The sequence below is a fragment of the Mustela putorius genome, unplaced genomic scaffold (genome assembly GCF_011764305.1).
Source record: "Mustela putorius furo isolate JIRA1106 unplaced genomic scaffold, ASM1176430v1.1 tig00000461_pilon_pilon_pilon, whole genome shotgun sequence".
Lineage (NCBI taxonomy): Eukaryota > Metazoa > Chordata > Mammalia > Carnivora > Mustelidae > Mustela > Mustela putorius.
The window spans coordinates 1,716,626-1,732,069 of NW_025421390.1; the positions used below are offsets into that span (position 1 = coordinate 1,716,626).

At 39.7% G+C, this 15,444-nt stretch overlaps 1 protein-coding gene across 4 annotated transcripts in view; it reads right to left on the reverse strand.

Moving 5' to 3' along the window:
- The window catches only part of RNASEH2B (ribonuclease H2 subunit B), a 63,626-nt gene that overhangs the window by 16,157 nt on the left and 32,025 nt on the right, over positions 1 to 15,444 (reverse strand). For all 4 annotated transcript variants that reach the window (XM_045080575.1, XM_045080574.1, XM_045080573.1 and 1 more), the window contains exons 5-8: positions 11,945 to 12,059; positions 4,850 to 4,914; positions 2,984 to 3,089; positions 719 to 800 (exon numbers count right to left, since the gene is read on the reverse strand). In XM_045080575.1, coding sequence (XP_044936510.1) covers positions 719 to 800; positions 2,984 to 3,089; positions 4,850 to 4,914; positions 11,945 to 12,059 — 368 coding nt within the window. The remainder of the gene's footprint in view (positions 1 to 718; positions 801 to 2,983; positions 3,090 to 4,849; positions 4,915 to 11,944; positions 12,060 to 15,444) is intronic.

The window sequence follows — 15,444 nt, forward strand, 5'->3', positions numbered from 1 at the left end:
CACAGATTGTATTTCATCCTTTGAGTTCCAAGTGCTGGGCATAATAAAGGTACTTGGCAAACATCTCATGAAAGTGAAAGTGGTACAAAACCTTTAAATGTAACTTTCAAAAATATTCTAGGGGCACCTGGTGGCTCAGTTGGTTAAGCATCTGCCTTTGGCTCTGGTCATGATCTCAGAGTCCTGGGATCAAGTCTTGCACTGGGCTCCCTGCTCAGCAGGGAGTTGCTTCTCCCACTCCTTCTGTCCCTCCCCTCCACCTTCCCCACCCCCGGCTCTTGCTCTCTAATTAAAAACAAAAATCTTAAAAAAAAAAAAAATTCTACATGCCATCTCTTATTTTCTTCTAATCTTTATTTCTCTTAAAATGATCACAGTGCTCGCTTCGGCAGCACATATACTAAAATGATCACAAAAAACCACATTAGTGAAGTCTAACTGGTGATAAAACTGTATACCGTTTATACTCTAAAATCACACCAGCCCATAATTCCAGTCCTAATACTCACCAGTTTCTGCAATCAGTATCTACCAAATCATTTTGTTCCAATAAATCATTGTCTATTAAAAACCATCTTCAACCATAGAGTCTAGGAGGTAACTCAAAAATAATTTATGAGAAGCAGTGATGTGATAGAGCCATTAAGGAACCTATTGTTGGGAAACCAAGAAGCATCGGGGTACTTCCTAATTATGGCTAAAGATGAACAATACTTACTTTAAATATTTCGCTAAGTCATCACTTAATTCTTTAGGGATGTAATCAGATATCAGGCCATGAGCATAACGAATATAATCCTCTGAAAGAAAGAGAATGGAGAGTGAAAAAAAAAAATCAGTTGCAATTATGGTAATTTTAGTCAAATTGATCAGAGTTAAAGTTCTGGCTCTCTGGCCTTAGAGACTCACTTAAGCTGTTAGCCTCCATTTTCCCATTTGTAAAATGGTGATGTTAAGATCCATGATTATAGCAGTGAGCGATTTCATGGATGCGATATGACAGAATATAGCAGATGCCCACCAAATGATAGTTAAAACAAAAATTCAGGGTCTTTTTCTTAGTTGAGGCCTTTGAATACAAATAAAGCTCAAAATCAGCTGTAACAGTATGACATATTCAGGCTTATAAATACTAATTTTTTTAGGTCTGTTTCAATATAGAATGAATCAAATTAGTGAATAGTATTGAATACATTCATTTAAGAGACATCATAGATGATATATGTCTCTGTCAAGTACCTGAACATTATATATACTCTCAAACTAATAAAAATGTCTTCAAAAATGGAAAAAATTAAGCTCAGCAGAATGTATGATCATTAATTCTAAAGCACATGGACACTCAGTACTAAAATGAAGCTGTGATATGGATGAGATGCAGTTATGGAAGTCAGAATCTGTTTTAAAGCCCTGTTTTTTAATTCGTATTTTATGTAGAGTACTAGAGGATAATCAAACTTAATATATGGGATGATCACATGGGGAATATAAGCTACCAAAAGGACCATCTCACGTTTGTTGCTGGGATATTCATTTGCTTCTTTTTTTCTTTCGCTTCTGCCTTCAAACTAAGACAATAATTTGCCTGAGCATTAAAGTGACTGCTTTCTGGAGCACATAATCTCAAAGTCTTCAGTGAAAGACCATGACTACCAACACAGTAAAGTTATTTTACTGGAAGTTATTCACTGATAACTGAAAGTTATCACTGGACCCTTCTTAAAATGTGTTCTTGGTTCTAGGTTAGTAATTATCCAGTAAGTCATGAATAGACAAAGGGAATTAAGAAAGCGAACATGTTATTTGTTTGCCACTTCTGGTGGCTTACTGAGCTAAAGACCTAAAAAACAGAAAACTTACTTCATGACTAGGCCTTAAATGGCAATATAGCTTTGCCCAGACCATTATGCTTAGAGACTGGCACAAACACTGGATTCAGAGCAGAAGATGTGATCTCTTAGCTAGGAGTGGTGACATTGGATAAGTCATCTACTCTCTGAGACCACAGTTCTTTACTTTTAAAATGAGATCTGCCTAAATAATCTCTAACATCCCTTCACCTTTAAAAACAAAAAACAAAAAACAAAAAACTAGGGTCCATCCATCCACTTGACTCAACTCCTTCTCTTCTGTTAAAGCCAATCAGAAACCATGAGGGCTGGTAAACTCGGGATAGCCAAAGCTGTCCACCATTTCCAGAACAGTGGGAGTCCTCTACCATCTATAAGTGCAAGGTGTTTTAAGCTAGATTTCTGCAAATCAAGGACTGCCTGCATTGCCTTCAATCAGAAACAGGCCCCTGGTCCTAGTTTTGTTTTAATGATGACACTCAGATGCTTTGGACTTATATGCCCACAACAGGGGAACACTCAATTGGAGCTTAAAGTCAGAAAAATTTCTGTCCTACCATTCGGGAATGTTAATTGCACTATATAGCTGTTTTTATTCAACTATACATACAAAAACAAGAGGACACATACTAGAAAAAGCAGAAAATGTACGTTAATAACCTAAAAGAAAAAAATTGCCAAGGGCATCAATTTTCACCTAAAATCGACAAAACAAGACCAATAGTAGATCATATACTTTTTTTTTTGAAAGATTTTATTTATTTATTTGAGAGACAGAGATCACAAGTAGGCAGAGAGGCAGTCAGAGAGAGGGGGGGAAGCGGGTTCCCTGCTGAGCAGAGAACCAGATGCGGGGCTCAATCCCTGGACCCTGGGATCACGACCTGAGCCAAAGGCAGAGGCTTTAACCCACTGAGCTAGCCAGGCAACCAAGGACATATACTTCTTGAGAGTAAGATGCAGAGAGGCACAGCCCCTTCCCCTCCCTTCCTCCATACTCGTGCATGTGCCCCCCCCTCAAATAAATAAAATCTTAAAAAAAAAAAAAAAGATTTTAAAATCACAAGACAGGCATTTATACAGCAGCAACTTACTGCAGGCAAAAATGATTTCTGACAAAATGACTTACTTACCTTCCTTGTCACTGGAAACCTGGTCCCCAGAGAAAAATGCATTTGCCTGTACCCGGGCACTGACATTTATGTTATTGGTTTTTAAGGCTGACACAGTCTGATGAACCTGGGAAGTAACCAAAAAGGAAACATCAGGGTATTTCCAACTAACGTTAGAAATCCACCGCCTTCCAGATGGTTCTCAATCCGTTTAAGATGTAGGAAGAATATCTGAGGATCTAGAAATGTCTTCACTGGTATCAGACAAAGAGAGATGGCCACAGCATTTCGGCATGATGTCATGACATGGACTTCTTAAGGCCTACACAATATGAGAGCACTGGCTCTGGAGTTGGGCGGCTTGGGTATGCTTTGTGACCATGGACTACTTACATAACCTCTCTGTGCCTCTACCTAATGGGGACATGAGTAGTATCTAATGCACAGTACAGCGGTGAGCATTAAATGAGTTCCTGTAAAGCCCTTAGAAGAGAACCCAACACAAAGTTAATATGCAATTATTTTTCTAAATAGAATAAATCATAAATTTCCTGCTTCCTAGGAATTTAAGAAAAGAGACACAATCAATAAATATAAACATAACTTTGCTATTCATGTCATTATCATTTGCTAAGGACAAAAACTAAATGCCAAGATCCTTCTCAGGACTTAACCTGATTCTTCACTTACTACTAATGATAAGGGTGAATGGTGGGGAGCACTTTTGAAATCCTTCCACTACTTTGGATAGGAGTGACCCAACTCTGCAAGGTTCATTTCCATGTTTCCAGGTTCTCCATGTTCCCCATAACATGATAGGACAAGCATGTTTTTACATACAAGATAGAAGAGAATCTTAGGAATCCATACTATCCTGGTATTCACTGAACTTGAAAATCTTTGTTATCAATAGACTTGCTCTGGTGAGATTCTTAATGAGTGTCAAAGTACACAATTTTCTTAGACCAATGGCTTTCACAGTAGTCTGTTTGTACTATAAGCACAGGAAGAAAATACATAGCAACCCAATAAAAATATATGTTTCAAAGAATCATACTTAATACTTGTCCTTACTCTGTGCTGTATTTTAATCCATCCCACCCCATCCCAGAGAAATACTGGCTGTGACCCACTAAATCAATTTGAAAAGCACTGCCCTAGACCTTCTATTAGTTCTAGCATTTTAGGATCACTAAAATCCCTCGAGCAACCGGACGCTGAGAGTGAGGCACACGTCCTCTGAGCCTGAATTGTGTCTGCCTCAGACCCCTGCCTTACTGTGCGAACAACGAAACCTCTGAGACAACAGCAGGACAAAGAGCAGCAAATGTGCATCCTGCCTCACATTACCTGGTGTGGAAGACGCAAGTCTACATCACCAAGTAGTGAGAGCTTCTTTCGTCCAGTGGTGAGGATCACGGGCAATGGGGATGCAGGTCAAAGCAAAATGTCAAGCTAACTCCAGAGATGAGTTAGGGAGGATGAAAAGTAAAAGATTTCTTTTCATATTTGGATATCTTTTTTTTTTCTCTTTTTAAAGATCTTATTTATTTATTTGACAGACAGAGATCACAAGTAGGCAGAGGGGCAGGCAGAGAGAGAGAGAGCGGAGGAAGCAGGCTCTCTGCGGAACAGAGAGCCTGATTCGGGGCTCCATTCCAGAACCCTGGGATCATGACCTGAGCCGAAGGCAGAGGCTTTAACCGACTGAGCCACCCACTGAGCCACCCAGGCGCCCCTCATATTTGGATATCTTTATACAGGTTTTCTCTTTTAGTTGGATATATAAGATGGCCATTTGATTCGCACTTAGCGCCTTCTCTAAAGAGTTTTTTAAAAAAGAGCATTAAACTTTTTCTGCCATAAGGTATTAGAGATGTATTCTACCTTTTTTTCCAGCCACTTTATTGTCTTCTCTTTGCTGTACTTGTAATATTTCTTTTTGTCTATTTCTGGATTAAAGAGAAAAAATCAGAAAAGTGTATTAAACATAAAATAAATTAATAAAGCTATCTATAAGACATATATATATATATATATACACACACACACACAGAGACACATAATATCAACAATTTAAAAATGTTTCATAATAGTTTATACTCTTGAAAAACTCAATTTATAAGCCTAAGAGCATACTTGAGAGATTAAAAAAAATCCCCAAACAGAACCCAGGTGCCTCAGGTTTCATTCAACCATCAAATGAATGGGAATTTAAGCAAATCATCAAATAATACTACAGTTCTCATCCCAATGAGAAATTTTTCTCTTTTCTTTTATTATATCTTTATGAGATGACAGATGTTAACTTATTGTGGTGATCAATTCATCAAACCTGTGAATCAAACTATTATACCTTACACCTTAGACAATGATGTGTATCAATCACTTCTTAATAAAACTGGAAAAAAGTATGAAAACAAATCTGTAGAAAATTTCTAATTTTTACAACTCAGCAAATTAACATGCTAAGGAACCTTCATTTTTGGAACTGAGTTGAAGCTTAGCTCAGTATTTTCAATGAGACTTCTTTTCTAAAATAAGGATGGAAATCCCAAGAAAGGAAACTGAAAGTGAATGTAGATGCGCTGCAGACACTGAGGGCCCTTTTTGGGGATAAAAGTGCCACCTCTTCTAAGTTACAGTTCTGCCCTTCACAATCCTCCTAGCTTTACATACGGTGACATGAGCTATTATTTCCTCGGTAACACTTCATTCATGGAGTTTCTTGCTTTCTGTGCAATCGGCAGAGGCAGAGGCCTGCGCTCCCAGCCTCCTGCTTCATGCAGGAGTGATCTTTGGGACCCCTGGAAATCATAGGGCCAGATGCAAACTCCCCCCATGTGACTTGGCTAGCCATGTAGAATAGCGTTTTCTCTTTCCTCCATATTCGTCACGGGAGATGGAAATGCTTATTCAGGGATCATTTTCAGCAGTCTGTTATGTTGCTTGCCTTCCATGAAATGGTTTATATATATGGGAGAGGGGCTGGCCTTGGCTCCTGTAGTGTCCTTCCCCATTCCAGCCTGTGGTTGTTAACACTGTGGGCGGTAGGAGGCAAGATGGAGGGAGGGCTGGGCCTCTGCACCCATCACCTTGGGATGTGTCAACTGGAATCATGGAGGAGAGACAGTTGCAAATGGCATTGTCAGAGTTTGAGGATTCCAAGGGGCAACAGCTGCTGTGTGGGAGCCAGGGGCAAACCTGGACAAAGAGCCTGCTGTGGAACCAAGGCAGGTAAGACTGGACTCAACTTCCCTGGAGACAGTGTCCTGCCCACGTACAAAAATAAGGGGAATTCTAAGAGCACACAGCAATCACTCAATAAATGTACACTGTCGTGTGGGTTAAAACTTCTAAAGAAGCTCCCTTCATTGCCTGAGATAAATCTCCAAAGAAGTTCAGTGTAGAGGTCTCTCCTAAGAAATCCCACCTAGACTATTCTACTCACTTCTCTCTTGCCTCTGATGTCCACATTTCTTGAAAGAAAGTTCTACAACATTTCCTTCCTCTCTCGCACTCCCTGAGCCCCTTGTAGGCCCTTCCTTAATCCTCTTGAAAATGCTCTGCCGGTAGAAGTGGAGACCACAGGCTCTGGGCCATACTGCCTGGGCTCTGACACACCCAGTGCAGATTGGTTTTCTAATGTTCAACCAACTCTGCATTCTTGCAATAAATCCCACTTGGTTATAATATGTTATCCTTTCTACACACTTGATTTGCTAATATTTTATTAGGAATTTTTCAGCCTATGATCATAATGAATATTGGCCTGGTTTTCTTTCTCTCTCTCTCTCTTTTTTTTTTTAGATTTTATTTATTTATTTCACAGACAGAGATCACAAGTAGGCAGAGAGGCAGGCAGAGAGAGGGGGAAGCTGGCTCCCTGCCGAGCAGAGAGCCCGATGCAGGGCTCGATCCCAGGACCCAGAATCATGACCTGAGCCGAAGGCAGAGGCTTTAACCCACTCAGCCATCCAGGCGCCACGGCCTGGTTTTCTTTCAAAAGTAATTTGGTATTAGGATAATTTTGGCTTCATAAAATTAGTTGGGAAATATTCTTTTCTCATGTAATTTCTAAAAGGGTTTGTGTAAGTATCATTATTTGAGTTCTATCTTAAGGTATGGCCGAATTCATCAGTGATGCTAACTGGGCCTGGAGGTTTTCTCCTAGGAAGTTTTAAACTGTCAGTTTATTTCTAACTGAATACTCCTTGGAGAAGAACAAGCACTAAGAAATATCCAACTTGGATACCCCAGGATGCTACAAAAGGACCAAGTGCAAAAACTGCTTAATTTTGAAATTCGCAAATTTCGATAAGGGGGTTCAAAATATTCATGAAGGCCACGGGTTACCCAAAATTATGAAAAATACCATGTTTGTTCATGTCTTAAATTTAATATTTGCAAGAGTTAGTGAGTTAGATAATATGTGCATATGCTGGAAAGGTTTCTTTCCTTAACGTGTCTGGTGCCTATAAAACTGGTCTCAAACATCTGGAAAGATTGGGTTTACAAAATAAGGATGGAATAAAACTGAGTCCACAATTAAATAACATGTTCAGCAATTGGGTAATCGGCTCACAATCCTGAATTTCCCTGATGTATTATTGAACAAACTGCCTAGAGCACATTTTCACATCTACTTTCCCAATGTTTTCCATAACAGAAACTCATATAGTCTCTTTTTTTTTTCCTGCCTCCTGGGGACAGAAACTTGGCAACTGTACTTGGGGTATTTTAATCAGGTAAGTTTTCCTGGCTCTTCTTGTTAATCACATCAGACAGCCCAGTGCAGCTCTGGCTTGCAATATGAAACAGTGTGACACTCAAGATGAAGTTCATAACCCTTTATTAGGCCCTTCCCTGTCATCCCTCCACTGAATGTGAGCTTCTTCGGCAAGAAGTGACTGAGCCCCAGAGCTAGCAAACACAGACACATCATCTCCTTCACTAATAGAGCAGGCAGTGCTAACTAAGATCATTGCCATCGTCACTTAGGATTCAAACAACTGGGGCTGGGTTTACTGGGCAGGGATGAGGTGGGTAGGGGGAGGTGCTCATAAACCTACAGGCTTAACCAGATCTTTAATGCCACAAACTTCTGAGACAGCATCTGAAGTCTAATAATGAAACAGCTGGCTGGGGAATCTGAGTGCTTCAGGTTTTGCTCTACCTGCAGAGTGCCTATGGAGAGAATGGACGTTAGAGACTGTCAGCTCTCTCCTTTGTCTGTGCTCCCTCTCCTGGATATCACCTGACCACTCCCTAGCAGTCCCCTAGCAATAAAATATGGAATGGGAACCAAACAGTAATTTATAAGTGGACAGTAAGCTAAATTCGAGTAGGCAGCTGGGACTATCGCTGAAAGGAGGGAAATGGGTGCCTGAGAACAGAAAGCTCACTGCTGGGATGAGAATCGTCTTTTCCTTATGTTATCATAGTTCTCCGTCTTTCCTGTCTCTCTCTTTTTGCCTCACAAAGGGAAATTATGAAGACGGGATATATAAGATTTTTTTTTTTTTAAATAAGTTTCTATCTTTACATGAGATACCACCTAACAACTCTACCCGAGTGTTCTGGAAGGTGTGGCACAGTTGCAAGAAGGAGAGGAAAGAGTGGCTGTCAGGCACAGGCTTCAGTTCTGGTTCCCCGGCTTCTACGTCTGTGACGCTAGTCTAGTAACTTCATCTCTTCGAGATTTGGTCTCCTCATTTGTAAAAATGCAGGTTTTAACAGTAACAAGAGGCAATTACTGAAAGATATGATAATATATAACTTCGCAGTAGATACTTGTATTATTATCACTTATCCCCATTCTACTTAAATGACTTCAATACGTATTTAGCAATGGCCCATCAAACAGATGTGTAAGAGTGTGCCCAGTATTTACACATCAGCAAAGAATTAATAATTTCTACAGAAGTCTTAATAGTACTTATATTTACTGAGCTTTTACTATCTATCCAGTACTCTCTGGGCATTGATTTACCTCTATTACATAATTTAATTCCAGAAGCATCTCTTTATGGTAGACACCAGATACAATTAATTGCAATACTTAAATAATGTTCACATCCTGCTTACTCAATAATTTCAACACTATAAAGCTAAAAATAAAATCATTGCTTTATTTTGTGATCCAGAACAACTTTGCAAAGTACTAATTATAACATATGGGGGATACTCTCAACCCTTCAAACTCTTCATCTGACAGATCAAGGATGCTGGAAAGTCTGAACGATTTCTTCAAAACTGTACAGCAAATATACTTTTAATTTTCCTTGCAGGCCATCAGATCCTGCAATCAGATTACCAGACTGTTTTTAAAGAAATTCTTTCCCCAAAAAGAAATGAAGCAAATATAATAAAATATTAACATAGGTTGATTATTGGATTGAGTACTAAGTAATATTTGCAGTTTTTTTATTTGAATTTTTTGTATCTTTAATTTTCTTAAGTTAAAATAATTGTTTTACCAGTCCATGTACTTTCATTTTCAAAGCAGATATATTATCAGCCTATATATTTTTCAGGTTTCTACCACGCTAGGCCTCAAACTTTTCTTTCTTTCTTTTTTAGTGATAGTAAGGCAAAACATAAAGTGATAATTCAGCTTAAATTTCATATAGTAAAAGATGTATGCCATTCTTTCTAAAAGTCTTGACAGTTTCTTCATAATCGAATTCTTCTCCTAAAAAATGACATCTGTATATCCTAAAATAATGGAAGTTTTAAAAACAAAACCAAAAATTTTAAAAATGAGAAAAAAAATGATATAGAAATAGTAGGATCTCTTACATCTCTTAAAAATGCATCATCCTGAAAAAGTCCTCTTCATCAAAATACACATAAACAATCTCACATTACTTGCCTTACCCCTTAACCCAGAACACAAATATGTGAAATATTTTCTTTGTGTCAGTTCTGTATACAAGGTCAGCATACTGAGATGGAAATCTTTTCCCATGAAGATCCAAAGGGTAATTCATAGTATTTTGAAGTTTACTTAAAGTTGGTCAAACAAGATAAGCATAGGACACGCACTTTCTCCACCAGCCAAACTCTGTCAGGCAATGTTGAGGAGTGAAAGAGAGTGATAGGAGTTCAGATGATGATTTAATCAATGGTCAGGGGTTCCGAGTGAAAGAAGGAAGGAATGAGAGAGAGGAAAGCTCTTGTTTTGAAATGCAGGTTCTAACAAATAACAAATGCCAGTGCATTAACACTGTTTCTGAATCTGGGTTTCTGGGTTGTGGTTTAAGATAACTGTTCTTTATATAGCTCATGCAAGCATTTGGGATAATGAATTAATTGCATTTTAATTTACGGTAGCTTGGCAAAATTAAAATGACTTAAACTTATCCCTCATTATTTAAGCTTTCAGAAATGGCTATAAGCCATTTCATTTGTTCACCCACAAAAAGATGGTTATCTTCTCCAAGCTCAGCATCGGGGAATGTCTTTAATGGGACTGTTTTGATAAAACCTTGGTGCCACATTCCAAATCCAAAATGGAGCCCTAAGCTTGGTCAAGGATGATTTAGCTGAACCTAAAATGTAAAATGTAATCAGCAAGGTTCTCCCCTTTCCCACTGTAAGCTTACACTTCTTGGAACCACCACTTTGTTGGGCTCAGAACTGTCACGGTTGCCAAACCAACCATGAACAACCACAGCTCATCAGCCTCTTGGTTTGGTTCCCACACTCTATGTCCATGTTAACCCTGAAGCTACTTGGATGACTTTTTGGAGACACGGATGCTAAGTTTGTATAGTGTTTGAACTTAACAAGACATACTCACATATGCTCACATATGCTTCACTTCCTTCTCTCAAAATTCAAATGAAAAGTATCTACAACTCCTCTCTTCAGTAGCCTCAGCCTCCTCCCACCTGTGTCTCCAGAAGGCCACCCTCACCGCAGATCAGGGCACAGCTCAACAGTCATCCCTGACTCCTCTGCTGTCTTGACTACCACCCAATACCGAATGACACTGGTTCTACCTCTTGGGGCTACAGTCTGCTAGTTCCAGTGCTGAGTTCAGGCTACCATTATTCTACTACAGCAGCCTCCGTGGACCTGCCTTCAATTCTCCAATAGGTTTTCCACATCATAGCCCTGCCCTGCTCAAACTCTGCTGATGCTCCGCTACCATCACACAAAGTCAGACACACATCAGCGCCTTTATCATCTGAACCTTGCCCTGCATGGGCAAGGGTGGGAACCCCTTTCCTTCCTTCCCGACCTTCATGTACCCTTGGCATTCTATACTCTGGCAAACTTGAACTCCTTAGCGGTCCTTACACATCACGAACTTTCCCATACATCCATGCCTCCGTAATGCTGCTATTCTGACTCATCCTTCAAGGCTCCACTTAGAGGCCCTCTCCCCCAGGACAGGAACACCATAGCCAATTCCCCGCACTCCCCATTTGCCAGGTTATAAATCTGTCCTGTGCATCCCCAGAAAGCCAGGAGTTCACTTTGATTACTTTCTGCTGTCATTGCCCTATTTGCATTTGTCCCCAATAGACTCAAAGCCTAGTAAGGTAAAGGATAATGTCTTATTTATAACTAGTTTAACTCTAGTGCTCAATATATGCTTCTTAGCAGGCATTCAATAAACACTTCTTGATTTAATGAAGGTACAGGCTTTATGTAATTTTACAAGAGAGAAATCTGAGGCAGAAAGCAGTCAAGGAACTTAACTGAAGTCACAGACTAGTTCAAAGAAGAACTGAAACCAAAGCCCAAGCCTGGTGATTTCTGGCCCTGTGGGAGACAGTCCACTGTATTCCACTGGTTAGAATTTCCAACACTGAACAGTCCAGTACAACAGAGGACCCGCACTGACGAGCAGAAGCAAGTCTCAATGACAGCTTCCCCTCCGACTGGCATAGAACAACCTTATATTCAGAAGGACAGGCACGCAGCCTTTCCAGCAGCCATAAGCCTGATTTCAAAGGCCACATACTCTACCTTTCTCCTCTGTCACATGTCGAAGTAACTTCTCAAGATCAGGAAGTTTCAGCAACAAGATGCAATTTGGAAACATGTCATCCACCACAACTTGATTTAGGGGCTGGAATTTTCCCTGAAAAAAGACTTCATTCAGTCAGAAGGCAAGCACTCCAGTCAGCAAACTCACACATTATAAAAAAAAGAAAAAGATACATCATCTCATAACTGGACCTTTAAACTGAGTTCAAAGTTATTTGTCTCACCTAAAGAACCCCTCCACTGGGATAGGCTCCAGAACGGACTCTTGGATCCCTCTAAGAAGCTCTTGAACGCCCTGGGGTTCCAACCAGCATACCACCCATATCAAAAGTACAGTCACAGAAGGGAAAAGTTCTAGAAGAGCACTAGAAGCCATGGAAGCTTATGGAAATGGTAAAGATTGCACTGGTCTGGTCCTACCCATTCACTGTGAGGAAGAACCAACTGAGGTCACAGAGCAGGGGTTCTAATCATCACTCAGGAAAAAGACCAGATCACACACAGATCAAATAGCTTCCCTCCCTATCCTTACCCCAGGGCTGAAGAAAGAAATGCTAGAGCAAGGAGAAAATTACCAAAATGAATCTGCTCCTGCCAGAACTGTCTGATAGTGCTTCCAAGTATAGACCATGATAAAAGAAAAGATAGCCAGAGGGATAAGTACAAGGAAGCTATACACATATTAAATCAGGCCCATCTCCAGAGTTGTGCAAGGCCTGGTAGCCAATGGGCCAGAATTCAGAACATAGGAGTTCAGAATATTCTTCTTCTCAATCAGGTTATATTTACTTAACTGTAAATAACTGTCTAAATCATTACTCCCCTGACTTGGGGATAGTGGACTTTATAAAAAAATGTATGGTTCTGCCCATGTCCCACTTTTAGCTCACTCTGCTTTTCTGTTTTGGTGACAACTCCATTTGGAGACAAAGAAACCGTCTGATCAGTTTTCTTTCTACAAATGCAGCTTTCTTTGGTTTGAAGGGTGAAATCTCATTCACTCAGTAGCATATGTCAAAGCTTGTCATACTTTCTGTTAAGTCAAAGAGTGGCAAGAAATGCCTCAGTTCCAATACTGTCTTCTTCCTTCAGATAGAAACAATATCCACACATTTTCCAAGTCTGCCTGTCTTTAGATATCTACCTTAATCTATATTCTTTCATGGTCAACATATATTTTAAGTATTTAGCAATTTAAAACAATAATCATATACAATGAACTGCCACACAGTTATGTTAATTTCGTAATTAATACTTCATTCTCACTTTCTTTACCATATATACTCAAAAAGGAAATACAAGAAGCAACTTGTTTTGAATATAAAGTTAGTAACAGTTGGGATAGCTAGAAATTCTAGAAGAACTTTTCTGATGTTAAATCTTATGATTAAAAAAGACTAGGTCAACATTTCAAAAGTGCATACCAATATTCTTTAACTCAATAAGAAAATATTGTGTCTCACACGCAGGGAAGGAAATACCTCAATGTTTCATGAGTTATTTTATAGTGTACTTCAAGTATTTGAGAGGAAAAATTAAGATGGTTTACAGTGAAAGCCAACCACCCCTCTACTTCATTCTGTGTCTTTCGACTTGAAACAGCCCTCAGGACTCCCAAGAGATCCAGGGTGAGGATAATTCACTATGGTCATGGTCTCAGTGGGACACAGGGAAACAGCCCCACAACATGGGGGGGGGGGGGCTTTAAATGTGCATCAGTACAGGTGCTAAGGCTGGCTGGTGACTTTCCCTCTGTTAATGTAACCTAGAAAACAAATGGGAGCCAACTGAAGTATTCAACTGAATATTATCAGATCCTTGCTTCTGGTGGTGACCAGACCATTTCTGGTGGTTCATTCAGAGGTGAAGATTTACTGTCCTCACCGCTCATATACCCTAAATATGCTGGCTCCATGGTAGCTTCCAGAGAAAGAGCACCATGAATGAAGGAAGGAATAAAACGTCACCAGTCTAGGGTAACGGACAGAGGATATAGGAAAGGAGGGGAAGAAAAGAAGCTAAGCTGCTTCCAAAGACAGCATGACTTAAAGTTTGAAGTCCGTTTTATTGCTTTCGGTTTTTATAGCAAATTAAACTGATACACCCACCGTATGGAAGTTTTGGAAATTTGGTGTAAGGACTAAATAAGATGAGCCCATAAACATTTAAACTATAAGCAAATATCAGAGTACGAAGACCCAGATTCTTCTAAGCAGTTTAAAATAACACTTATTCCTTAAAATTGTTAATTCACAGATTTTCAGACTGTGGTTGGTAGATGCTGGGGGGTCTCTCAGACCCTTTCAGGGAGTCCAGAGCTCAAGACTATTTTCACAATAATGCTAGGATGCTATCTGCATCTTCACTGTGCTGACATGTGCACGGCCAAGGGAGGAAGAACTGCAGGCTTCTTAGCACCAGTCATGGCCATGGCACCAACCTGTCCTGCAGCTTCTGTGCTCTTCACTGCCAGGCAGGGAAGGTTAAAAAAAAAAAAAAAAGAAAGAAAGAAAGAAAGAAAGCCAGCGTCACTTCAGGATACCCTTGATCAAGGAGTAAAATCAATTACTTTTAGTTAAATCTTGACCCTGAGTACAAATCTTTTAAATATTCTGTGTGTTAAAAGTGATGCTGAAGCCCCTTCTGCTGCTACCCAGGTGCAGTAATCACCTCAAGGAAAAGTGCTTGCATCACTGAGTCAAAGGCAGAAATAACTACTTTTTGTGGGATACCATTTTTAACTGAAAAAACCATTAGGGACTAGTGCTGTTCAGACCTGGGTATTTGGCAGAACATAAAAGAAGTGAGCCTGGGACTTCAAGGAAAAGACTGAAAGTACTTGCAGCCGGTGATATAATTTTAACTTCCAAGCAAAAATTAGAATTGTAGAAAAGTTGTATCTGCTATGACAGCTTCCCAATATACAGTTTTCTGATGAGATCAGTGGTGATATTAACAGAGGAGGGAGAGAGAGAAATGAGATGTGTTAACATTTGGAAGATCTGCAGAAATCAGTGGAGCAATATTTTCCAAATGACCAAGACATGACATTATAAAGTCCTACATAGGTAAAAAATCCATTCTCAGTGCAAGGCAGACCAATGGATTCTCATGTAAACAGAACACAGGAAATTCACTGATGGGGTTTCAGATTCTACATTGCAACGGATTTTTAAGAAACCACTTCCCCCTTGTTGGTTTTTAGATTAGTATCAAAGACTACGTTGTCTGAAGGTGCTATTGTACCAGTCTTCCCTTTTCTGACTCCATGTCTGTGTGAGGCCGCGAATTCTTCATATACCTCTACGGAAACAATACATGGACATGGACCGAATGCAGAACCAGATAGGAGAATCTCGATGTCCTCTATTCAGCCAGACATCAATAAGATTTGCAAAAATGGAAAACATGCCACAGTCTTCACTGAATTTTGTTATTTGTTTCATTAAAAACATGTTATTTATGTTAACATGTAATGG